We start from the raw sequence: 25,706 nt of genomic DNA, 5'->3' as shown, positions 1-25,706 counted from the left end.
GCACTTGAACTGTCACTGCAGGAGGTGCCTGCTGCTGCACAGCCAATCTGGGCCGAACCCCTCACTGCCAGCATAAAGCATGGGGAGTAGGTGGGATCCAAGGATGCTGGCACCTAGCCTGAACCTGGCCTGCTCTGCCCCTCTCCAGGGGTCCCCCAGCCCTGCCGGTAGGCAGTGAGAAGGTGCTTCCTGACATGGAACAAGGGGAGCAGCCCCATTGCTAACTCCTCAGATCTTAGCTACACGCTACAATGGGCTGCCACCTTCTGGCCAAGGGGTAGATTTCACATGGACAGGATGGGCATTCTGCAAGACCTGAGGGAGCAATCACCAACCTTTACACAAGCAGCTGACCTGGCCCAAGCCTGGGGCTGCATCTTGTCCTGGGCTGTGGATTGATCCCGGGACCCTAACTCTCAGGTTCTTCCTCATAAACTATGAGAGCCTATGGTAGAACATTGCCATACACACAGGTTGTATGAAGGATGTTCCAGGCACCACTAGGGAGGCAGAAGCTTGTGGGATATGACGCTACCTCTGATGGCCAGGAGGGATGCCGGGCTGAACACCAACCTTGGACTCCTCCTCTTTGGTCTGCTGAGCATGTGTCTGGCCATGTGCAGCTACTTTGACAACTGCCTTCCAGGGCCTGCTGGCCTTCTGGCCTATTCAGGGACATTCCCACCTGGGCAGCATCCTTGGATCCCTCATCCCTCCAGCTGCTGTCCCAGTTTACTGCTTACCACTCATCTCTGGGGATACTGCGCAACAGTGTCTGCACTCACTGTTCAGGGCCAAGTTACTCATGACACCTGTTGAAGACAGCAAGGCAGACCTGACTCAAGGTAGGGTTGTGGAGGTGGGTGCACTGAGTGGAAGAGGCTGAGTATTGCATGGAAAAGGGGATTTGTGCCAGGATCAGGGTGGGGTCAGTCATGGGAAATAGTAAGAGTACTGGGGAGAGGAGGTGTCTGGCTAAATCCACCTAATGTGATTGCTTCTGAAGGCAGGCAGGTGGTCAAACTTTTGGGTATGAGGAGCCCAACTAGATATGAAGGGATTTTTTTCCTAGAAGTGATGGCATACAGATAGACATAAAGGCCCAAGGTCTAGTTGGAGAGATCTGGGCAGCCTGAGAGTGGCCAAGCATAGTCCTGTCTGCATTTCATAAAGGTGGGGGCCCATATTGCCCCCTCCCATGCTTCTGTACCCCCTTCTGTCACCTCACCCTAAAATGCCATTAACACTGATTACCCCCCACCAGATTATAGTTGGGCTTTCCCAGGTGGTGGTAGGAGTATGGCAGAGTAGGCTGAGCTGACCCTGCTGCTCCCCAGTGCTTCTTTCATGCCCCCCCGGACCCATGCATCCTACCATGACAAGCTTCCCACTACCAAAGCTGTGATCCTCCAGAGAGGCGCACCTTTGGCTTTGGACTTGTACACATGCTGAAGGCCCCCGAGTGGGTGCAGGAGCAGACCTGGAGCTCCCATGTGTGGGAATCGAGGCTCAAACTTGACATAGTGGTTGGAGTTCAAACCCTGTTGACTCCCAATGTGGAAGCCCCCAAAAGGGCTAGTGAGGGAATCAGCAGAGGCAAGTCAGGAGAGCAGGTAGAGGCCTCTTCATTGCCCTCCCCACTGAGTACCTACAGGCCACTTAACTGGGATATGTGCTAGGGCAGCATTCTGTAAAAGAATCCACACAAATGACAACGCAGGGTAAACAGCCCGTTGTTAGGTCTGCAGTCTCCTATGGAGTGGATCCTGCATTCATTGGACCAGTTACCGAGTTGGGTCTTAGACTGGGAGCACTTGTCCGATGAGTAAGCCGAGCCATCAGCAGTGAACGCCACGTGCCCATGCAGAGCCTCAGCCAGTACGTGGGCAGATGTTCTTACCTGCCACCAAGCGTGGTGGTGTGTGCATCCATGCCCCTCACACCCCATCACCAAGACGCTCGCAGCACTGTTGCTGCCCCCAGCTGCGGGTGTGACAGTGAGGACCTCAGTGCTGCAGATTCCTCACCAGTTCCTCAGGAGTGCCTGTCTGCGGGCTCTAGCACATCTGCGGGCTTTTGCACAGAGTACACAGGGAACGGTGACTTTCGGGCACTGCTCCTGGATCCCGGTGTCACCACGCAATGTGACTTCTAATAATGGTGGTCATGCTAGCCAGGCCCTCAGGTCCAGCTTCTGCCCATTCTGGGGTGGCTTAGGGAGGGAAAGTACTCCAGTGTGGGTCTAAAACCAGAGCAAAGCGGGACTGGGATGCAGAGTGGTGCGCAGGCGCACAAAGCAACACAGGGTTGGCGCAGGCATGACGTCGCAGCGCGTGATAAGACCAGGGGACCTGGAGGTAGCAGACGTTCACCCTCGATCGGCCTCAGCCCAGGTGGCATGCAGTGGCGGGCAGGACCAGCTCAGTTGGGGGACGTGGAGCAGAATGTCCCAGGGCCTCATCGGGGAGGGGGCGGTCTGGGTTTCTCTGTGTTGAGGACACCGAACAAAGCCATCTCCCCTTGGAGGCTTTTCCAGCTTCCTGTCCCAGGAACCTGGGGCTGGTTCTCCACAGTTGGGGGCACTGTGCAGTCCCATGAGTGACTCCCTTGACAGCACTGAGAGCAATTGGCCAGGTGCCTTTTTGCGCACGGAAGCAGCAGGTGAGGCCAGCAACAAAATTGGGGGGGGGGGAGCTGGTTGAGGGCCCTGGACCCAGGGTTCTCAGCAGGTCTCTTGGGTCAGTGATGTATGTTCCTGGCGTGGGACCCCTTCTTGGGAGCCTCCCTAGGTTGTGAGCCCAGAAGTCAGGCAGCCCCATGACATGAGTTGCCAGGTGCATGGGGCCACGTGTGAGGTGCCCTCCCCTCTACTGTTCTAGGGGCCCCTGGAGCAGTAGCCACTCTATAGCCAAATGAGGCAGGTGGTGGTGGTGCGGGGTGCAAGAGGGTACTACCTGGCAGCGACTGTGCTGGAAGAGGCCTTGAGAAGGTCCCATGAATTTTTCTGCCTAGATGGGAAGGCCCCTATCTGAGCCACCTACTATACCAGCTGCTGGCCATGTGCGGTACCCAGGAACTTCACTTAGTGAAACAGCCATGTGTGGTCAGTGGCTATTGTGGTTAAACCCTGGCACTGTGTATCCCCAACTCTCAGCCCCGAGAGTCACAAGAGCAGAAAAATAAACACGAGAAAAAGGAGAAAAGGAGCACAGGACCTGGGCAGCCTCCTTGCTGTCCCTGGCTCCTGCCATTAAAATGCAGCAACTTGCCTTTGGGGCTAGGCCCAAAGGCAAGTGTGGTTAAGTGGCCCCTCGCACTAGGCATTCCTTGGGTCTCCCCCAAGGGCCTGACAGAAGCTCAGCCCACCATGTCCCTGCCCACCTCAGGCAGGACCTGTTTTCAGTGAAGCTTTAGAGCTTGTGCCCTTCCAGGGAACTGGAGGGCAGGTTTAAGGGGCCCTACCAGGCCCCTGTGTAAGCAGGCAAGGTGTTGCCTCAGCCCCAGATGACCCATGGGGAAGACATCTGCCCAGGAGGTCCACCTGCCTTATGCTCCAAATACTGCTACTTCTGCTTTTCTTTGTGTTGACTTACCTTTGTACTTAAAAACTTTTTTTTTTAAAGATTTTATTTATCTTTAGAGGGGAAGGAGAGAGGGAAACATCAATGTATGGTTGCTTCTAGTGCATCCCCTGCTGAGAACTGGCCTGCAACTCAGGCATGTGCCCTGACAGGGAATTGAACCATGATCCTCTGGTTCGCAGACCTGTGCTCAATCCACTGAGTTACACCAGCCAGGGCTTGTACTTAAAAACTTAAAAAAAAAGTATTTATTTTAAAGGGAGAGAGGGAGGGAGGGAGAGAGGGAGAGAAAGGGGGAGACAGAGAAGGGGGGAGAGGGAGGGAGAGAGAGAGAGAGAGAGAACATGGATGTGTAGTTGCCTCTTGCACACCCCCAACTGGGGACTGGGCCCACAACTCAGGTACATGTGCCCTGACTGAGAATCGAACAGGCAACCCTTTCATTCTCAGGCTGGCACTCAATCCACTGAGCCACAACTTAACTTATTTTAAACTGAAGGTCAGTGTTCCAATACAACTGATGTGTGAAAATGAGGTGAATGCCTTGGGTTCCAGCAGGACCTGAGACCCCACTGGGAGGGGGGACTCCCAGTGGTCAACAGAGAGGGTAGAGGAACCAGAAATGGCTCAGCTGCAGGGCTTTGCTGAGGTATATGAGGGCAGGGGGCGGGGGAGATGGCCAGCGGGGAATGCTTCTAACTGGTGGGTGTGTGGTGGAGGTGGCCTTGTACCTAGAGATAGCCTTCTTCCCCAGCCACATAGGTACCTCCTACCCCCTGTTCCATGCCTCCCTATTCATTTGCCCGCTGAATCTGCTCTGCTCCTTCCAGGCAGGGAAGAACTCCGGGTACACCACCCCGCTTCCCCCCTCCCCCAGCTCCTCTGCTGGGAAGTATGCCTTCAGCCAATTCACCACCTTGTCCTTAGAAGAAATGACAACTTCTGTTAGGCTATTATCTCAGGCTGGACATGGCAGAGGGTTGGCCACACAAGGGCTGGATGGCTACCTGGACCTTGGCTTGGCCAAGTAGTAGGTGTGCCCAAAAAGGCTCTAAGGTCAAAGGGATAGCCCTTAAGGAACTGGTAAGGGGCCCACAGCATCCAAATGGGCACAGGTGTGTACTGTGGCAAAGCCTCCCGAGGCAAAGAGACAGAACTAGACCAAGGATTCCCATCTCCCCCGGGATGCCTCCACAGGGGATCTGAGGCCCTGACCCATTGGCACCCCACACCACACGGGGACCTTGCTAGTCCTATCTCAGCCTGTCATCACCAAGACTGGACCTGGACCAGGACCAGGACTGGATTGCTAGTAGAGAGAGACTAATGAGGAAGTCCCTCAAGAGTGCCTCCCTCAGCCACACCTGCCCATACCCCAGGAGGCAGCCTTGGCCAGTGGGACCCATGCACTGGAAAGCCATGAAATAGTTAAGAGATTTTATTCTAATAGCTAATAATTACAGTGCTTGTTTTGTCGAAATGAAAACTGAAAACAAGTATACAAAAACAGTTGATTACTAATTGTGTATTGAAAGCAGTAAGAGGTTCCATGACACCAGATAAACCAGTTCTGAGGTTTTCCCCGAAGATAAAGTTTAACAGCTCCAGCTTCTTCAGTGTTTATCAAAATACAAAAGAAAAAAGTAGAGGTTGTTGATTTTGATGTCAAACTTGACCTTTGCAGGCTGAAGGAGTGAAAGCACATGTGGACAGGGGCTCCGAGGAGCTAGGCTCTAAGATGACCAGTCACATGTCCGTGCTCCTACTGGTGAGACCCAGACAACCTGGGTGAGCGAGCGAGCGTGCATGGGGACCATATAGAGGGGCTCCTGCTCTGCCAGAGTGATCCTGCCAAAGCACCTATACCAACCCAAGGGAAGGCTGAGGTCCCTCCAAGGGGTGTGTCAGTGGTGGCCACAGCCCCAGCCCTTCCCTGAGGCAGTGGTGTAAGCACAGGTACAAGTAAACGCTATGGAATGCAGAGGACCCAGCGAGACAGCCATTCGGGGACCGTAAGTGACCATGCAGAATGTTTTGTGGCTGGTTCTGCCCACCATATGCTCCAGACGTGAGAGAGACCATGGGTAGACTGGACTCAAGCCAATGCTGCAGAACCTACAGTAGGCACATTTCCCCCTTCTCTGTGTTCAAGTGTCTCTTTATCTTGTATTTGTAACTATTTTAAAAAATGCACTGAGCTTGGGTTAAAAATGAACCATCAAAATGGATCTCAATACAGATCTAAAGCCCAGAGGAGTGTTAGACAGATCTGACAGCTACTCCTGGAGGCCACAGTGCCTAAAATCCCTTCTCAGTACTAGACAGTGGGTTGATTCTCATTTTACAATAAAAAAAGCTGAGTCATATTGCATAGGAGTACCAGAAACTGCCTCATTGGAAACAAGAACTATTTACATTAAATAAAAACCCGGTTGCAGGCTGCATCTGCACATGTACAGCATGGTGAAGCACACTGGGACCGACCATGGAGACAGCTTCTGGCACTCACACCACAGGGGCATGGCTGCCACATGAGAGGAAAAGCGAGGGTGAAGGAGGGAGTGAGGGGGGAGAGAAGAGTGCAGCTCACTTCTGGTTCCGGAGCTGATTGGACAGCCAGTCCAGTCCCTCATAGAGCCCGTCCCCACTGGTGGCACAGGTCGCCTGAATGTACCAGTTCCTGTGGCGCAGGGAGTGCAGGCCCAGCTTGTCCGTGATCTCAGCTGCATTCATGGCATTGGGGAGGTCCTGGTGGGAGGGGCAGGGTGGCATGGCCACCATGAGTCATCAGGAAGACTGGGGACCCCACACACCTGACCTGTGATCCCTTCAGACCTCCAGCCCTTTGGGGTGGCTTGGTCACACACAAGCACATACCTGCTTGTTTGCGAACACGAGCAGAACAGCATCCCTGAGCTCGTCCTCTGCCAGCATCCGCATGAGCTCCTCCCGGGCCTCGTTGACACGCTCTCGGTCGTTGCTGTCAACCACAAAGATGAGACCTGCCAAGGAACAGGCATCAGTGAAAGTACCAAGGACTCTCAACCTCTCCCACAATCCACAGTCCCCCTCCCTCACCTTGTGTGTTCTGGAAATAGTGGCGCCACAGAGGCCGGATCTTGTCCTGACCGCCCACGTCCCACACGGTGAAGCTGATGTTCTTGTACTCCACAGTTTCCACGTTGAAACCTGAAGGAGCGTGGCCCAGTGTCAACCAAGCCCCCCAGCAGCCACTGCATCCTCCCACAGCCCTCAGTGGCCTGGCCTTCTCACCTATGGTGGGGATGGTGGTCACAATCTCACCCAACTTCAGTTTGTACAGGATGGTGGTCTTCCCAGCAGCATCCAGGCCCACCATCAGAATGCGCATTTCCTTTTTGCCAAAAAGGCCCTTAAAGAGGTTTGCAAAGATATTCCCCATGCTGTAGACCGGAGGGAGACACACTGGCCAGAGAAACCTGCAGAGACAAGGAAGGGTTCCCCAGGTGTCTTTCTGTGCTACCCAGGGTTAGCAGCATGGGCGCAGCTCAGAGACTACCCACCCTCCTACCATGGACAAAGAGACAAACACCCTGCTTTCTCTTGAAAACTCACAGGACAGAAGCTAAAGAGACTCCAGTTCCCAAGCTACAGAAATAGTCCTGCCTGCTGGGTCTCTCAATCCACCTCCCTGCTGTACTCCTTAGAAGGGAGAGCCTAGGAATCTTAGGAACAGGGCTGACATTTACCATCCAACATCCATGGCTTTCAAAGAATGCCAGATCCTCTCCAATCTAAGAGAACTTTTCAAGGGGGCTGAAAACAACCAAGCTGAGGATCCCAGCGTCTTTCAATTGCCCCACCAAGCCCCAGTGAAACACGGCCCATGCTCAAGATGACAACAAACGCATGGGGAGCTAGTCTCCCAGATCCCAACAAACAAGAAGCCAACCTTTTCCAACAAACCCCACAGGCAGGACATTAGGACCAACAACACCTGGGCTCTGAGTTCAAGGCACAGCAAGGGCCCCAGGGTAGCGTTGTCGGGGAGTGCTCCTTCCCACCAGCAGCGGAGGAAGGGGCCCGTGTGAGAACATGTGTGCCATGTCCAGGCCACAGCCTCACTCCAGGCTCCCCTCACTCAGCAGAGTAAAATCACTGGGACATCATCCAGCCAACTACTTCCCAAGGTCAGAGAGCAGGCAGGGACAGGAGTCCACTGGCTGGCAAGAGCAGGCTCTCAATCCCAGAAGGCCCCCAGGGCACGAGACCTGCTCGGGCTTGGCCTCTCCAAGCTGCTGCACTTTTACTCTTCAACTTTTATTCCAAAGAAGAAAAAAATGGTCACTTTCTCAAATGCTGAGGAACCGCCCCCAGAAGTAACCAAGAGCTTCATGAAGTCTTTAGACTATGAACAGATACTGCTGAGTCAGAGGCTAGTGAAGGATATCCTATGGGCCTAGTGCAGGCACGCCCCACTGCACCCAACTAGGGGATATGTCTAGATCCCCACTGCCCCTGACACCCCGATGACAAGCTCAGGTGGAGTCAGTAGGTCTCTCCACTCCAGTTCTCTCCATCTGAGCACTGAATGACCGTGTGCACATCCAGCTCATGAAACACACACCCTCTTTGGTCATAGCGCCCTGACGTTGTCTGTCAAATGGTGCTTTTCTACCTAGCCATTCCTTTCTGTTGTTAGCACTCTGCTGTAAGAAACCACCTTTCCAGTTTCAGGTATCCACACGGGTGTGAACTCATACATTGTTCTTTCACTCAATGGATCAGAACTAGCTGCCCCACTGTGAATATAATGCTTTGAATAGTACCTGACATGCCCAGTAGGACCCCTTCCAAACTAGATTCAGTGCACTCGACACTTCCTGTTTTTTGTTTTGGACAATATTACCTATTCAAAAAATTGAATTTTAAAGTTTAAGGAGAGTTTTACTGTAACATTTCCTTTTCTGCAAACAGCAAGTTTTCCTAAATACAGAGGGTGAAAAATTATGGAACACAGACTAAACACACATTTCATTCCTGAAATCACCACTGATACACAAAGCAATGCATGACCCACATGGGACAAAAAGAAAAGGGACATAGGTAGTGCACTGTGGCAGGGTCTGACTTCATGCTCACCCTTGTTTTCAGCCCTGCCGCAGATCAAAGGGATCTGACTTGGCCTTCCAGGCAGAGGGGAATGAGGGCTTATGCTCTACTGGAAAGAAAGGGATGTGGGGCACTCTATGGGGAGGCATAAGAGACCCAGAGGATGCAAAGCATGGACCTATAGAGGACCCCAAAAAGCCATGCCCTATCCCCTTTAGGAAGTTGCCATGGCAGAGACGGAAACAAGCAAGGAATTTTCATGGAGCAAGACAGAAGACCAAGACTATTTAAAAAGAAAACAAACAAAAACCTTCCCTCACACATAGCCCCAGCATCAACAAGGTGGAGATGTGGGGCCTGAAAAGTAACAAAAGGGTGTTAGAACAAAGAAAGTGACAGCACAGAGCTGACAAAGTGAAAAATCCACAAAAGCACAGATAATTAACGGAAAACAAAAAGAATTTCAAAAATCAACATCTACCTTGGGCATGGAGATGACTTCTTTGATACAAAACCAAAGATACAATCCAGGAGAGAAAGAAGTGATAAGCTGGACTTCATTAAAATTGCAAGCTTCTGCTTTGGCTGGTATGACTCACTGAACTGAGCTCTGGCCTATGAACCAAAGGGTTGCGGATTTGATTACCAGCCAGGAGGGCAAATGCTTGGATTGTGGGCCAGGTCCTCAGTTGGGGGCATGTGAGAGGCAACCAGATGATATATCTACCACACATTGATGTTTCTGTCCCTCTCTCCCCATCTCTCTAAAAATGAATGGAATAAAATAAAAATAAATAAAATAAAACAAAATCACAAGCTTCTACTTTAGGAAAAGACACTGTCATAGAGAAAATATTCGCCAAAGACACATCTAATAAAGGACTGCCATCCAAAACCACACAAAGATCAGTTAAAACCCAACAATAAGGAAACAAAAACCTGATTAAAATAATGGGCCAAAGACCTTAACAGACACCCCAGCAAAGAAGATTACACAAACACAAATAAGCCATGAAAAGATGCTCCATATCACATGTCCTCTGGGAAATGCAAATCAAAGTAATGAGCTACCACTACACACGTGAGAATGGCCTACACCAGGAACACCAACATCAAATATGGATGACAATGAGGGGGCAACAGGAGCTGGTGGGAATGCAGAATGGTGCAGCCACTTTGGAAGACAGCCGGAAGTTTCTTACAAACCAAACATACTCTTACAAGCAACTACAATCCCTGGTATTCACTCAAAGGAGATGAGTTAAACTCAAAGGAGTTGAAAACTTATGCCCATAAAAAAACCTGCACATGCACGTTTACAGCAGCTTTATTCACAACTGCCAAAACTTCAGTAGGTGAATGGATAAACTGTGCTGTACAACCATATGACAAAATATTATCCCGCACTAAAAGAAGCTAGCTATCAAGCCATGAAAAGACATGGAGGAACTAAAACGTGTATTGCCAAGTGGAAGGAACCAACTGGAGGTAGTCACCTACTGTACAATCCAACCATCTGACATTCTGGAAAAGGCAAAAACTAAGGAGGCAGTAAAAAGACCAGGGGTTGAGGGGAGGGATGAACTGGCGGAGCACAGACAATTTTCAGGGCAGTGAAGCTACTCTGTAGGACACTGGAATGGTGGCTATGTGTCATTATCCATTTGTCCATACCCACAGAATGTATACCACCAAGAGTGAACCCAGTGTAAACTATGGACTTTGGATGATGATGTGTCCATGGAGGTTCATCGGTTATAACTAATGCACCACTCTGATGGCAGGTGCTGAGAGTAGGGATTTCCCATTACAATATATGTATGGGAAATCTCTGTACCTTCCCCTCTATTTTACTGTGAACCTAAAATTGCTCCCCCCAAAAAACTAAAAAATAAAAAAAAAAACTAAAAAAAAAAAAAAAAAAAAAACCTAAAAAAAAAATCAACATCTAAGATGGAAACAGATTCACTCAAGGCAGACTAAATCCCAGCACACCAAGGGTGAAAGAACTTTAAACTTAGCATTCAAAAAGATCAGACAGAAGCAGTACTGTCAACCTGTAAACCCTACACCAGCCAAAGTATGGATTAGGTATAAGGGCAGAGTAAGTATCAGGTGAAAAATGCCAGGCAGCCCCAGGCAAGGGGAGCTCCCAGGGTACTGGGGAGACACACAGGGGGGCCTGGGCAGCAGCCAGCCCATACAGTACTACTTACGTGGTTTAAATATGCAGCTTGGCAATTCCAGGGGAATTGGGAAAAGCTAATGACAGATAAATGGGAAAAAAAAATCCAAGGATAAAAGGAGGCCACTTTAGGATTCCTGTGGGAAAACATAAGACAGTCACTGCTTGAGTCTACGATGAACAATGTTTACTCCGTCGTGAGACTGTTACCATCCAGAACAGGTGCACTAACTCAGAAGTACACAGGTACAGCCAAATGATGAAAGGGACTGTCCCCAGGAAGCAGGGCAGAGGGCTGCTCTTTATGCCTGTTTTACTGTTTAAGCATTCCTGTCACAAAAACCAAGGCACCAAGGGGTTAAAAGGTTATCTGTACTGCTTTGATCAGCTGTTTGATTCCTGGTCAGGGCACATGCCTAGGTTTCCAGGGCCCCTGCCAAAGGCAAGTGATCCATGTTTCTCTGTCACATCCATGTCTCTCTCTCTCTCTCAAAAAAGTTATCTGTGCTGAGGGAACGCCTCCAGGTAGAACTCTATGCATGGGTGTGGCCTCTGCATGCAAAGTCTCTGTCTCTCCCCACTGGCCTGTCAGTGAGCCCTGATTACCAACACAGTCCCTGCCCTCCATAGATCAAAGTCATGGAGCCCCATAAGGGGAAGGAGTCACACTTGGTGGCAGAATCAGGATGGGGATCAGAACCAAGTCTCAGATTTAAGAAACTGAATATCCTGCCCCAGCTGGTGTTGCTCAGTGGATTGAGCACCACCCTGTGAACCGAAGGGTCACCTCAATTCGATGCCCAATCAGGGCACATGACTGGGTTGCAGCCAGGTCCCCAGTAGGGGGGCGTGCAAGAGGCAACCATACATTGATGTTTCTCTTCCTTTCTCCCTCTTTTCCCCTTTGTCTAAAAATTAAAAACAAAAACAACAAAAAACAATCCCAAAAAACTATGAATATCCAGCATTTGGTGTCTCCCCACTACAAGCATCAGTACCTACCCTGCACCTGGTGGCTTCCTGGCCTGTCCCCTCAGCACTGCTTGTTGCTTTGAGAGAGGACTAGACCTAACACAATGTGTCGTAACATAAAGTTGAACACCGGCCACCAGAGTTCTGCCATGGTCTCTTGGCACAGGTTCCAACTTGTAGGACACCCAGCCCAGGTGCTCTTTCACCTTTTCCTTCACCAGAATCCCGCACATTCAAGTCAAAACCTGTTTTTCAGGTTTACTGGATTAGTGAACAGAGAAGACACCAGCTTGTTCAGTAGAACCCCTCCTTTCCCACTTCCGAGTCTACACCTAAGCGAGAGTAACAAGGGTGCTTGTGAGACCAGACAGAGCCTGTAGGGTGGTGTAACTGCATTGAAGTCAAGAAGAGAACACAACTCCCACATACAGAGATCTACACAGGCCAAGAAGGCCAACAATGAGACGTCCCTGAGGAAAACACCCATCCCACTTCAATAAATGATTGCTTTAACTGAAGAGAAAAAAGGACACTCGTGACCTCTACCTGTGCCCTCTGCACCTTCACCAAGACCCAGTAATTTCCAGAGAAGCAGGGACAGAGTTGTGCAACTTGTCTCTGCAGAAGGAAAGTGTGTCAGGTGTTCTACAACCATTAGAGCTGGTCTGTGTAACAGAATCTCTGTAACAGGGACCACCTAGATGACCTGAACATCTGAGATCACTAGGAAGAAGACATTACCAACATGGAGTATAGCTTGGGGAACAAAAGTGTGACCCAGGGAGGCAGGATGGGCTGCACTGGTCTCCTGTGTAAATAAATGGGCATTCAGAGAGATAAATTCCCTACTCAAATGAAATGCTGGGTGACAGATTTATTTTCTTTTTGCCTTTTTAAAAGTCAAAAACTTGTATTTTCTCTAAGAGTTTCATGAATTGGCAACTACCTTTGCCAGTCACATATGTACTTAGATTATCCCTCATCTGAAAGCTCAATTCATCCCCGACACACAGGCTTTAAAATTTAGAGGTGGATCCTCTACATTCATAGGCAGTATGGTCACTTGTTATTTATTACTGCTGCAAACTGCTTTTTGTATCACCTTGGGACTCCAGCACTCAAGCAAAATAAAACCTCAAGCCATTAAATTACATCAGCCTAACACTCAATTCCTATAGCTCTGATGTTTTCCTGCCATTGAGTAGCATATTACATTTTGTCACTGTTTTATAAAAGTTAGTGTAGGAGGAAAATTCAATGTGCCAATGCTAGTAGTGATAAGCAGGTATACCTCACAGGCCTGATACAACTGTGACAAAGATACGCATCAGCAACAGGCTCAGATCATTCAGCCAGAGACATTCAATGGATCTAATTAAGTTGACAGAATTTTCTCTTCTCCTTCAGATATAATTGATACATACACTGTCTTGGTTTCAGGTCTACAACATCATTTGATATGTGTATATATTGTGAAATGACCACCACAAAAAATCTAGTTAACATCTAGCACTTCCCACAGTTAAAAATTTTTTCTTGTGATGGGAATTTTTAAGATCTACTCTCTGAACTTCTTCCAGATGTACGACACAGTACTGTTAACTACAGCCACTGACCTGCACATTATTTAAGACTGGAAGTTTGTACCTTTTGACCTCTCCACCATCCACTTTCCCACAATGAACTTTCGATAAACCAAAGAACATGCGACAGTACTTTAGAACCATAGCACTCTGGTCTACATCTAAAGGTCAGTTTCAATGAGACGTTGGTTTTCTGAAGGAGACCTTCAGGGTGCTTTGCAGGAACCAATTAGGCACAAGAGTTGGCCTTTATGTAGGATTCTGCACACCAACCCCCACACCTGAGGAGGGCCAGCATCCTTACACTGGAGTTGACTGGAGGCCCCTGGAGGGTAACACATCCTTTGCACAGAGCCCCCCCCAACTGAAAGAGGGCATTACCTGTTAGCTCCCATTCTTAGGAGATGCAACCAGTGAAATTCAATTTAGATTACTCTGCCAGCTTAAGATGCAAGGCTGAATCCTTAAAATGACAGCCAGAAATAAAGTTTCATTCATGTAAGTGAGTCTTGGTCTACAGTAACATGAATACCCACTGTGTAACTGAACAGGCACCCAGCAACCACAAGGCACATGTAAGAACACCTTACCTGCAATTAATCCTACTCACCACTAAGAACAAAAACTAAACTGTTTAAACCAAACCATTTATCTTTAATGATTCCCCTTTATTTAACTCTTAAAGTTTTATTTATTATTTAACAAAACCATAACTCAAAGCAATTTATTGAATACATTTCATGCCCTCCTGAAATCTATGGGAGGGGCAGGCAAAATAATCTAGGTGGGCCAGATATGCTGGCCCAAATGAAAACAATATCCACCTGGAACGCTGACTCCAAATGTCGCAGGACCCCCACTGTAGCAAAATCAGGATGGAGGAGTCCCACATGTGATGCCTTGCTTGGAGCTGTGATGGAAATGGTTCTATGCACTTGTCCTGGTGGCAGATGCCTGCTTCTCTGTATTTTCTCTTCCTGATTTGTCTCTGGGCAGGAGGCATTCCAGAACAGCCCACAGTCCTGGTCCCCTGCAGCCGTTCAGGCCTGTCTGAGTATTCTGGCCTGTGGAATGGAGCAGCTTCCAGGTCCCACAGACTTGGGGGTGGGCACCTGGCGCCCTACTGAGAAGCCACCAGCACCCTGGACCATAACAAGCACTTCTACTCTGGCAGTAAGGGTGCCGGTACCCTCTGTCTGTCCCTAATTACAGTTAAGTCTGAAGGACTTGTTACTAGAAGAAAAAAGAAATCAAAGACTAAGAATACAATTTTGTGTTAACCCACAACAAATTAAACTAAAAATGGAAGGAACCAAAGTAATTTGTGACCAAAATGCAAAGCAGAGCCCTGGCCAGCTGGCTCAGTTGGTTAGAGCATCATGCCATGGACCAAAAAGGTCATGGGTTCAATTTCTGGTTAGGATAGACACATAGCTATCCTAACTACGTTATGGGTTCAATCCCTGGTCAGGGCCCATACAAGAAGGCAAGCAACTGATGCACCTCTCTCTCTCTGAGAAAAGAAAAATGAGGATTAAATAAACAAATAAATAAATCACCTCAATTAATTAGAAAATGCAAAGCATGATTTAAGAAACCATGAGCAACCTTATAGCACCCAGACACCCTAAAGACTACCCTACCATTAATCCCTTACTAATTTTGCAAGTTATTAGTGGCCCTTTGGAAGTCAATTAAATTCTTTAAATCCAACCCAGTGGGGACCAGAGGACCAGCAGTTTGGGATTGGTCTGAAGTGCCTCAGTAAGTTGCTCAGATGTGTTCTGTGCCAAGGCATGGTCCCAGTGTCCTTGTCATACCCATTTCTCCATGCTGTGCTCACCAAGCCCTTTGCTCAACCTCTGCAGCCAAGTTCAGATGCCACTGCCTTCCACAGGAAGGTCCTTCCCTCTCTGTTCTTTGCAGGGCACCCCTCACACACCACTGGGCTAACAGTCACCAACAGTACTGAGTGAATCCAACTGACAGGTGGCAAAGGAGGGTGCAGCAATGACAGGTAACCTAGTTTTTAGCACCTCAGTGTTAAGCAATGTCAAAAGCTGCTTGTGAGGGATACTGGTGCCCTTTCGATGCAGCTAGCAGCTTCAGCCCCAAACATGCACCCCCCCCACCCTTGGGGGAAGAGAGAAAGGTGGGCGCACCAGGTTTCAGTTCTGGTAGGGAGACCATGAAAAGAGAAAACAATTCAGGATTCTGATTTCTCCTGTGAAATAAACCACATTCCTTTGTTTTTGTCATTCCGCACCTCTAATCATGGGGTCACTGCAAACACACAGAGGCCTCTACAGTCTATGTTCTGGTGCCTCCTCAAAGTGGACACCTAGGCCAAGTGTGTGGACACAGGCCTTCTACCAGCACTAAGACCCCCTCAACCTCAAAATAGCAAGTGGTCCCTGAGGCTTTCTCAGCACAGTGGCTTTGGTGATGGGTTCAGCCAATCCCCAAAACTTGATTTTGGCCTTCTGGGAACTTTCATTTTGAAAACAGAACTAAAAGAATTGCAGCCTCCCCTCTTTTTCTGAAGTACGAGCTTCCAGAGGATACAGAAAAGGAAAGTGTAGCAGGGGTTGAGAACTTCCGCTGGACAACCCCCACCTTTGGGACAAGTCCCCTACCAGACCCCCCCCCCCCCCGCCACCTCCCTGTGACTCTTGTCAGGGTGACAGCCAGAGCAGGCTCAGCTCACTCAGAGGCACTTAGCACACTTAGGGGCGCAGGATGGGACTTGGAGCCCCATCCTCCAAGAAGATGCTCTTGCCCAAGAGGCCACAGCAACTTCTCAATCCTTCTCAAGGCCTCTTCCAATCCCCAGTCACACTTCGCATGTTAGCCCTGGTCATTAGGGAAACTTTGCTCACACACCTGCTCATGCCATCCCCTCCTTAACACTTCTTCCAGACCCCTGCTGCCACCTACCACACTTTGCATTTGGTATGACTACACCTCAACACTGCCCTACTGGGCCATTTATTCTCAGGGCAGTGTGGCCCCTAAACTGTGCCCAGCTAGACTACTTTGCTCACCTCTAGACTTCATTCCTCACATCCTTTCAACACACAGATCTCCCAGTGAAATCTAATTCTCCAATATAAAAAGCCAGCCTTTCCCCACTTCAACACCGAGAAACTTTCAGTTCCTTAGACCCAAACCCAGGAGATACCCACAATCCCTTTCTTCGTTCCTTTCATGCCCATATCTGTCTGCTCTACCAGCAAGTTCTTCCTCTCTCTTTGAAAGGTGCAACCCACCACCACCTCCATGTGCCCTGGTGTGGCCACCTCATCTCCCCTCTGACACCTCAACAGCATGTAGCTTCCACTCCTCGAGGTGTTCTCAACACCAGTTAGAAGGACCTGTAAAATAAGTCAGATGACTGAACCCCACACGCTAATTCAGGGCCCTTACACAGGTCAGAATGGGCACTTCACAATGCCCCCTTACCATCACCAATGAAAGCTAACAGACAACACAACCAACATCCACAAGTGTAAAACACCCATTACATAGCCCAACTGTAATGCAAGGAGGAAATGAAGGACAGGGACTCAGAATAAGAGACACACTTCAATACTGGGCATGACCACACTGCCAGCTCAGAGAGGTCCCCCTCAGGAGCCTGCTGCATGGCACACTGACAGAACTTGCACCAGCAGCTCAGGCGCTAGGGAGACTGTTGTGCACATGAAGCAGAAAGACAGCAACTTGTGGTAAGGTTCTGCAAAGAAATGTAGTCCCCACTCCCCAATTTACAAAATAGTTGCTTTCCTGAAAAATTCATAACATCTATTAAAAATCCATTGAATAAGACAAAAAAAACAACCCCAAGAACCAAGGTGTTTTTGTCTCTGTACATAAAACAGAATTAGGGCTTAGATATGAAAGTTACAGAAGATGCATTCTTACTGCTTTCACAAATTCTCCAAAATCCCTTTCTAGGAAGCTAGCCTCTCCAAGGCCCACTGGCACACTCGAGCATACTTCCCTCTACTGCTTACCCACCCTGCTCCTGGCAGGTCTCCAACACCGCCCTAGGGCCTCTGTACTCCCCACTCCTGTGCCCAGGAGAAGCTTCCTGTTTCTCCCTCAGAACCACAGGACCCTGCTCACTCACATGTCTTGTCACCCCCCCCCCCCCCCGCCAAGCTCATTCCCTATTCTCTTGATAGGCCAAACTCAGCGCCCACCCTTTACTGTGCCATGCTGGCTGCCTTCCCCTTCTCTTCAAAGCCAGGGCCCTGCATCTCTGCTCGACCTCACTCTGCCCGTTGGGGGCCTCCTCTGCCCAGGGCTCACCATCTTCCCCACACCTCTACTACCTTTCCCCACTGGATACTTCCCTGGGCACCCAAAGGACTCACAAGCAGAAAGAGGAAAAAAGAACTGTAAAAGAGCACTTACCAGGGCCCTTAGAGGTTAAAAAACAAAAATACTAATCATACATGCCTACAAATACAGTTTCCCTAAAAATTAGTTTGTCAGGAAAAACCTATCAAGTCAACAATGAATTTCAAATTATACATGACTGGTGCAGTCTGAACATTCCTTTGATGTTCCAGTGAGGAGACCTGGGCTGTGGAGACCTTGTGATTACTTAAAAGAAAGGTGAGCATCTCAGCAACGTCTAGTAAGGAGGGATGTGTACGTACACAATCTGCTTCCTACACCTGCCCTTGGATCCCCGCAACTGGTGACTCAGAATACATCTTCACTGACCTCCCCAAGAATTAGCAAGACACTTAACACTTTGACAGGAGAGAAATGCTAAAAGCTATTATTATTTTAAGCAAAGTTTCACCATCCAAATTGACAAAAGATGTAGTATTTTAAACACAGATTAATTGATCCAATCTGTTAATTAGTAACTGCCTGCTCCTCTATAGAGGAAAGGAAACTTCACAGGAAAAACACACCATTAACAAGAAAAAGACATCCTTTGTTCTAAAACCTTAATCAAAAACGCTGACGCATCAAACTTTGCCGTCATTCCTAGTTTTTGTGAATGGGTCTAGAAAGTCTTTAAAATTGTTTTCTTGGCCATTTGTACCTAAGTCAAACTGACAGGGTAAAACACAAACTGAAAGATGCTAGCTATTTTACATTATGACTTGCTGGCATCTCTTTAAGGAGGATTACTTATTAAACTCTGGATAAACATTAATTAATGTTTCCAAAACACACTATACAACTTAACTTCTGAAAATGAGCATGGATCATACCTGGCCTGCCATTAATTTATGCCCTATACTAACAGTCACTCGTGGCATCAGAGTGTGTAAAAATGCTTGCCTCCTAAACAGAATCACTCCCAATTGCTATGTGTAAAATCTGCTTTTCCCCTGGTCTCTTCTTTCTCTATTTGCCAATGACAGGTTGCCAAGCTCTTATTGCCACTGTGTGCACCCCCCCACCACTGCCCCAGGAAACAAGGGTATGTTAGGGATAAGGAGGTTAGGTTTCTGCATCAGACTGACCACTCATTCCAATTCATATAAGGAAGCTGGGGTGATAGTACTCTGGGTGAGTGCCTAAGAGACTTGCCTAGAAATAAGAAGCTCTGATGTTTTGTGTTAAATTTTGCCATATTTTCCACCAGCTAATTAGGTCATCTGATCCATCTAAGAATTTTGAATTAACTTCCAGAACAGTGATACAGCTGCAGTCATAACCAGTGCAGTGCAACTACATTTTAAATGTTTTCCAAAAAACACAGAGGACAGAACCTAAGGATTAAGGAAATGAGCTAAGATGTTACCTGAAATCAAGCCTCCACTGCCCCACTCAACATATTCACACATTCTCAAGTTGTCCTTCATTTGCCGGTAGGGTTATACCCAACCCACTAATACAGGGGTGTCAAACTCATTTTCACCTGGGAAAGGGCAGCGGGGGCACATCAGACTTGTGGCTGCCTTCAAAGAGCCAAACGTAATTTTAGAACTGTATAAATGTAACTACTCCTTAACAGTTAAGTGAGAGTTCGGCACTGCTGCCAGGTACAAACAAGGTGCCAGGCCTGGTAAAACAAGATGGAGGGTTAGATTCGGCCCAAAGGCCTTGTGTTTACCACCTTTGCACTAACAGGTCAAAATCTTTCCCAAAAAGACCACTTCAGATGGTGCTGGAAGGACATCTCTAACAGCATCCACCCCAGTGAGATACAGATAGAGCACAAGAGGTAAGTTCTTACTAATTTTTAGATTCCAAATGAAGGAAATTTTCATTCATGTTTTTTTCCTATCCACCTCTGACAGATGTGCATTTTATTTCCTTTCATTCTCCTAACTCTACAAAGATCAGAAGGTCAATGGGATGAATTTCAATGGGACAATGTGCAGAGACAGTCATGAATGGACAGGGAGGCTCAGGACAGTCATGAATGGACGGGGAGGCTCAGGACATCTGAAGTCTGATCAGTAAAGGATCACCACCCCTAGAAAGGCCTACCTTACATGATCAAGGCAGTATTTAAATGCAGATGTCAAAGAACATTCAATTTGGTAAATCTGAAGAAAACTGATTCAGCTCTCTCAAACCAAGTTACCATACTAATGATAAACTTGCACAGGGTTTTCCCCTTGGTTAGGTTTATTCCTGTGCCCATTTGACTCTGTGTATCACCCCTGTGGCTGATGATACACACCAAATTTCAGGGTCATCTACAGATAAATCAAAATGTACCTCCCTACAGTTTCAGGCCCATCTGGTCTTTGGTAGAGTCCGCTTAACAGGTTTGAATGTCCTCTTCTTATTGTGCAAGGGGCAAAGCAAATAGCTAGACCACACAATTTAAAAACCAGAACTATCAGTCTCATAAAAACCAGAACTGTGAGAAGCACAGAACCAGTTTTTGTCTTCTACTAACTTTATCTCAGTAGTGAACAGAGAGCATGTGAGTCAACTATTAGCCAAATGAACTATTTTAGGTCTTTTTAAAGTAGCAATTCTGAATACCTGTATCTGAAGAAAGCCCTCACAGGAAACAGCGTATTTCTAATGTTACAGATTTACTTTCAACAGGACATTTCTGAAGACAATGACACCTGTGAGGAGGCACAGCTTCATTCTGCCCATTACAGAGAGAAAACTTTTAGAAGAAACAGTACACTCTAACAAAGTGGCCAGATTTGTGAATAACACATATGCAGTCAACTGCTCTTAATTTTGGACCCAGCTAGCTAGTAACGTCATGCATTCAAGTTCTTACAGTTTTGGCTACCCACCGAGGTTGCTCAAAACTCTGAGGACAACACACTTGCAGCCCCCTTGTGTTAGATACTAAGAACTGGCCCAGCAGAGGGCCACATCACACCCCAGCATCACACTGCTTCAGACACACCGCAACAGTGAACGCAAGACCCAACCTGCGAACAGCTGGCAGAATAAAGTGCTGACCACTAGTTGGAAAAGAGAACTAACTACAGCTGACCACTTGAACATCAACCACAGAGCTCTCAACAGTTACTTCTCAAACCAAGCCAAAGCGTCTGAATTCCCTCCTCTTCCTTTCCAGTAATTTCTTATACAATTCTACTCGATTCATTTAAAACAGAAATTTCGTGTTTTTAGGGAACAGGAGTACCGCCTAGCTCAAAAGTGTCGTCTGAGTTAATTAGCTAATATTTTTAGTAATAATTAAGTAGCAAGCGTTATTAACAATGCTACAGTTTTACACGCCATAGCTAACTGGATTGTGCAACAAAAAAGTGTTAGGGTATTCTGCTAGGGAGGCCGCCTTGACCTGGACCTAAGTAGGTTAAAGATTTACCAGCTGGAAGTGTTCTCATCTGTGCCAACCGGACTCATGAAGCAACCCCGGCGTTGCGGCCCACTTTGATATAAAGACCCTACACCGGAGTTTCCATTCAGACCCTAGGACCTCACCCCAAAGCACGGCCCCACCCACCCCGCCCATCCCGTCCCCGGAGACAGGAACTAGACTCAAACCCTGGTCCTCGCGTGACCTTGGCTACGTCCCGGGCCAAGGGCCTCAGTTTCTTAGTCCTCGAAACCACCGGGCGGGGACGAAGCAGGAAACGGGGCTTCCTGGAGATCTCGTGGCCTTGCTGGACTTCCGGGCGCCGGCCCCTACCGCTGTGGGAAGCTCGGGGCCGTGGCGGGGGTCGAAGCTGGAGGCTTACCCCGCACCCCAGACCAATCTCAACTCGGTTCCACCCTCAACTTCACCCCCGGCGGGCGACTGACCCCGGCCCCAGCCTCCGCTCAGCCTCGACTAGACCTGCAGTCCAGCCCTACGCGCCCGCCCCACCGCTCCTTGATCCCAAACCTGGCCTCGACCCCCGCCCCAGCCTGGCCTTAACCCTCATTGGTCCGGCTTCGCCTCAGTCCTCACTCTGGCCTCATTAGCCCTCGCCCTGGCCCCAGGTCCGGCCTCGCCTCGCGTCAGCCTCGGCCCTGACCACAGCTCCCGGCCCTCGCTTCTCACCGCGGCCCCAGAACTGGCATCGACCCTCCCCGCCCCGCTGTTCCAAACGCAGTAGGCAGGGTCCCAACCGGCCCAGGCCGGACCCCGTCCTCAACCCCGCAGGCCCCAGCCTCTGCCTCACCCTCGGCGTCCGCGGCTGCTCCGAGCCAGGCGTTGGTTTCGCTCCCACAAGATGGCGGCTCTGACGGCAGCCACGTCAGTGCCTGTTGCCGCGGGGAACGCTGGGTAATGGGGCAGGTCACCGCCCGCCTCCCCCGCCCCACACACACCGTTGCACGCACGCGCAGAGTTGGAGAGCGGGAGCACGGGGTGTGGCCAAAGTCCGGCTCACTGCTGCGCCTGCGCACCACCATGGTACTAATTCCGGACGCGCTTGCGTTGTGACTCTCGCCGGAGAGCGGGTTGTGGAATCTACAAACCTACCAAAATTTTTGCGAATTCTGGGACTGAGGCTCGAGCAGATCCTGGGGTTTCGGAGCTGCAGCGCCAAGGTGCTGGACCCCCCTCCCCGGCCACGGGGTCCCCGCAGACAGGCTAGCTCTCCAGTATTTCGGAAACCGTTGCTACCTGCAGGCCGCCAAGGAGGGAAGGGAGTTTCTGGGCCGCTAGCTCCCTGGAAACACCTGCTGCGACCCACGCAGCCCCGTGCGCGCTGGAGGAGCTGTTGCGGGGTAGCTGGCCACAGATCAAATAAAAAGCTGTCAGTAGTAGAAGCCTAGCGGGGAACAGCCCTGCCCCCAAGGAGTCTGCTGAGCTACGGTCCAGGTGACAAGAAGAGGGACCCCCCCCTACTCCGGGAATCCTCTTTATGATGGTCAGAAGAGAGGCGAGGACCATCGCGGCCCTCTCTGCATTCTCTAGGCTCTGGGATTTTACTCTGGCATCCCGCCGACCTTAGTATCCTCCTTCTGCTACCTGGGCTCCTCATTCTCCCTACTACCCTCGTGCTGCTGCGAGGGTCTCCCAAACAAGAGGGTTGGGGGAGATTGCTGGGGAACTTTTCAGCCTCCGTACCCTGCATGTTGCGGAGGGTGCAAAGCGGAACCGTCACTTGGACCCTGGCCCAATGGCTTGCCTAGCAGAGGAAGGCCTGAGGTGTGTTCCTGGCCTGGTGGGTATGGGAGTGGTGGAGGTGTCTTTCCTGCCCCCTCTCTGCCCATCTTGCTCACCTGCCTCCCTTGGGCAGGGCCCACTCACTGGGCTGGGGCTCCAGGACTTAGCAGCTTCTAGGGGCTGCCCATCCTCCCAGGCAGCCCTCCTGTTGCAAATACTGACCCCCTCTCCTGGGAGGCTGAGGACCCTCCGCCCTGGGAGGCAGACCCGTTGGCTCTGGTCACCAGCCCCAGACTCTCCCATACCTAGGCACCTATGTGGTCTGGATCTCAGCTCTGACCCCCCAGTACCAACGCTGTAAACCCTCCAAGGTTACTCATGCAGAGAGCCTCAGGGTCTGTTCCTCCAGGGATGGGCACAGGACCTTCAGGTGGTGCTGGCTCCCAGTCCTGGAGAACTGGCCCATGGCCAGTCTGCAGGGGCTCATGTGTCCTTAGAAGCATCCTTTGAATGTTTTTAAATTGTGAATTTTTTGATAGATAGGAAGGAGCACGCGAAAGATACACAGTTTAAAGAAGAACAAGATGACTTTCTGTGTACCTTCTGGCAAGTTAAGGAGTTTACCTTCCTCCTTCAGGCCATGCAGGTGTGGAGACCTCAGCTGTGATTTTAGCAGGAGATCTGTCAGGGAGCCAAGAAGTGCTAAGCAGTTACCTGGGGAAACCGAGGCCCTGGTTACCTTGGGAGCCAGGACCTACCAGCCCTTCTTCCCTAGGGTCCTGGGGATAGACACCCTGGGGATTCACTGAGTGGGGTTCTTGCCCAGCTTTGGCCAGGAAGGGGCAAGGTGAGCTGGCTAAAGGGCCACCAGCATGGATGGGTTCCTCCACAGGCTGAAGCCTCTAGCACCCATATCCTCACTCTAGCCTGACCACATAGAGGAAGGGGGCTAGGTTTGAGCTCCTCCACTCTGGGGGTCCTTTGGCCAAGGTCAAGGGCACATATAGGAATGCTGAATAGTAGGTCCCCAAGGAAGATGGCCACACAGATGGAAGGACAGCTGGAGCACAGGGGCAGGAGTGGGGATGGAATCCAGAAGCCTCCACATCACTGAGGCCTTGGCAAGTAGTCTGCCTGCACCCAGTGCAGCCCCTGCTGCTGGCCCCACTCTTCACAGTGGTTAGGGTTTGGTCTCGGGGGAGAGAATGTCAGTGGGGAAGGAGGAGCTGGTTTTGTCATTCAGGTTGTTTGGGTCCTAACCCTCAGCTCATCTCAGCTACCTGGGGGGTTGCTGAGCCTTTGGTCCCTTTGCCTGTTTCCTAGTCCATGGGTGTACAAGGGGGGACCCAGAATAACCAGCCAAAACCAGAATTATCTTATGGAGGGTGATCTTGTACAGCAGGCTCCTCCTGCTAGATGAGTGTTCTAGGAACCTATCTGTATCAGTGCACCAGCTGGCATTGTGAGAGGCTGTGTTTGGTTTCAGTGAATTTTTTTTGGACTCAAAGTGTTTGCCCATTTCATGATGGGTGATTTGTGAGCTCACATGCCCACATGGTGCTAATGTTAAGCAGTGTTTGACCAAAAACGACACAACCCCCCTGCCTCACCCTCTCTTTTCATCCAGTCTTGCCCTGAGTGACTTTTTTGTTTTCCTGAGTTGAAAAAAGTCCTCAAAGGGAAACATGTTGCTGATGTGCAAGAGGTGAAACAAAAAATGGCAGAAGTACTAAAGGGCATCAAAACTAATTAGTTCAAAAAGTGTTTTGAGTGGTGAAAAAAATGTCTCCATAGGTGTATTGCATCAAATGGAGAATACTTTGAAGGTGACAGAGGCTTAAACTTATAAGGATAAATATGGAACTTTTAACTAATTCTGGCTTTTTCGGGTCCCCACTCATATTAGGATTCTCCAGAAAAACAGACCAGTAGGGTGTGTGGAGACATGAGACAAGGTTGATCATGGGAATTGGCTCATGTGGTTTCAGGGCTTAGATGTCCCATGACCAGACATTTGCATGCTGGGGACACAAGAGAGGAGACAGGTAAGGCAGTCCCAGTCAGGAGGTGGGAGAACAGAGAGAAACGAACTGTCTTGTATAAAGAAATACTTCTAGTACTTCATGTGGTGTCCAAAGCTCTTTGCGAACAGTCCCGGTTGGTCACGGGTTGTTCACGGGTCAGGGGCTCTGAAGTCTGTGGGCAAGTAAGACATAAATATCTGAGATGAATGTCCAGAGAACGAATTTGCCTGTCCTCTGCCATTTTGTTCTGTGTGGACCCTCAACTGGTTGGATGAGGCCCACCTGCTTTGGTGAAGGCCACCTTCTTCCCTTGGGCCACCTAGTCAAATGTTAATCTCATCTGGGGCACCCTCACAGACATCTGGAAATGATGCTTTACCTTTCTGGCCCTCCCTCAGCCCAGCCAAGGTGACACATAAGCTCACTATGTCAGCAGTGCTGGGTGAGTGCTGAGTGAATCTGCATTTATAACAGGTTCCTCTGATTCAGATACTGCTGGTCCAGGGAGCCCTTGGTAGCATGGGGTGAGGATGGACAGACAGCTAGCCTCTTCTGGCCCCACGCCCTAGGACTGGGGGGGTTCTGCTGGCAAACATCTGCCCATGCCTATGGTGTCTTTGTGGATTGGGATGCAAGCCCTGGTGCATTTGAGGAGTCTGCACTCGGAAGGAAAGGCAGAGTGGGCTCTGGGAAGAGACCCTGAGCACCCCTACCCCCTTTTGCATCTAAGCCTGGCTCTGTCGCACCCAACTC

The 25,706-nt window shown here is 49.5% G+C and overlaps 1 protein-coding gene across 2 annotated transcripts; it reads right to left on the bottom strand.

Moving 5' to 3' along the window:
• Positions 1-5,004: 5,004 nt before the first annotated feature.
• Positions 5,005-22,094, bottom strand: ARF1 (ADP ribosylation factor 1). Of its 2 annotated transcripts, none has more exons than XM_037140496.2 (5): positions 21,998-22,094; positions 6,855-7,039; positions 6,660-6,770; positions 6,459-6,583; positions 5,005-6,329 (listed from the first exon to the last, which is right to left on the bottom strand). In XM_037140496.2, exons 2-5 carry the CDS (start codon positions 7,000-7,002, stop codon positions 6,168-6,170), a joined length of 546 nt encoding a protein of 181 aa, XP_036996391.1. In that variant the 5' UTR covers positions 7,003-7,039; positions 21,998-22,094; the 3' UTR covers positions 5,005-6,167. The 2 variants fall into 2 exon arrangements, with proteins under 2 accessions (XP_036996391.1, XP_036996392.1); XM_037140497.2 differs by lacking the exon at positions 21,998-22,094 and adding an exon at positions 10,889-10,993.
• Positions 22,095-25,706: the final 3,612 nt, after the last annotated feature.

The sequence above is a fragment of the Artibeus jamaicensis genome, unplaced genomic scaffold (genome assembly GCF_021234435.1).
Source record: "Artibeus jamaicensis isolate MK-2021 breed Jamaican fruit bat unplaced genomic scaffold, CSHL_Jam_final scaffold_3272, whole genome shotgun sequence".
Lineage (NCBI taxonomy): Eukaryota > Metazoa > Chordata > Mammalia > Chiroptera > Phyllostomidae > Artibeus > Artibeus jamaicensis.
The sequence above is the reverse complement of the archived record's forward strand: the minus strand, read 5'-3'. Positions and strand labels throughout refer to the sequence as shown.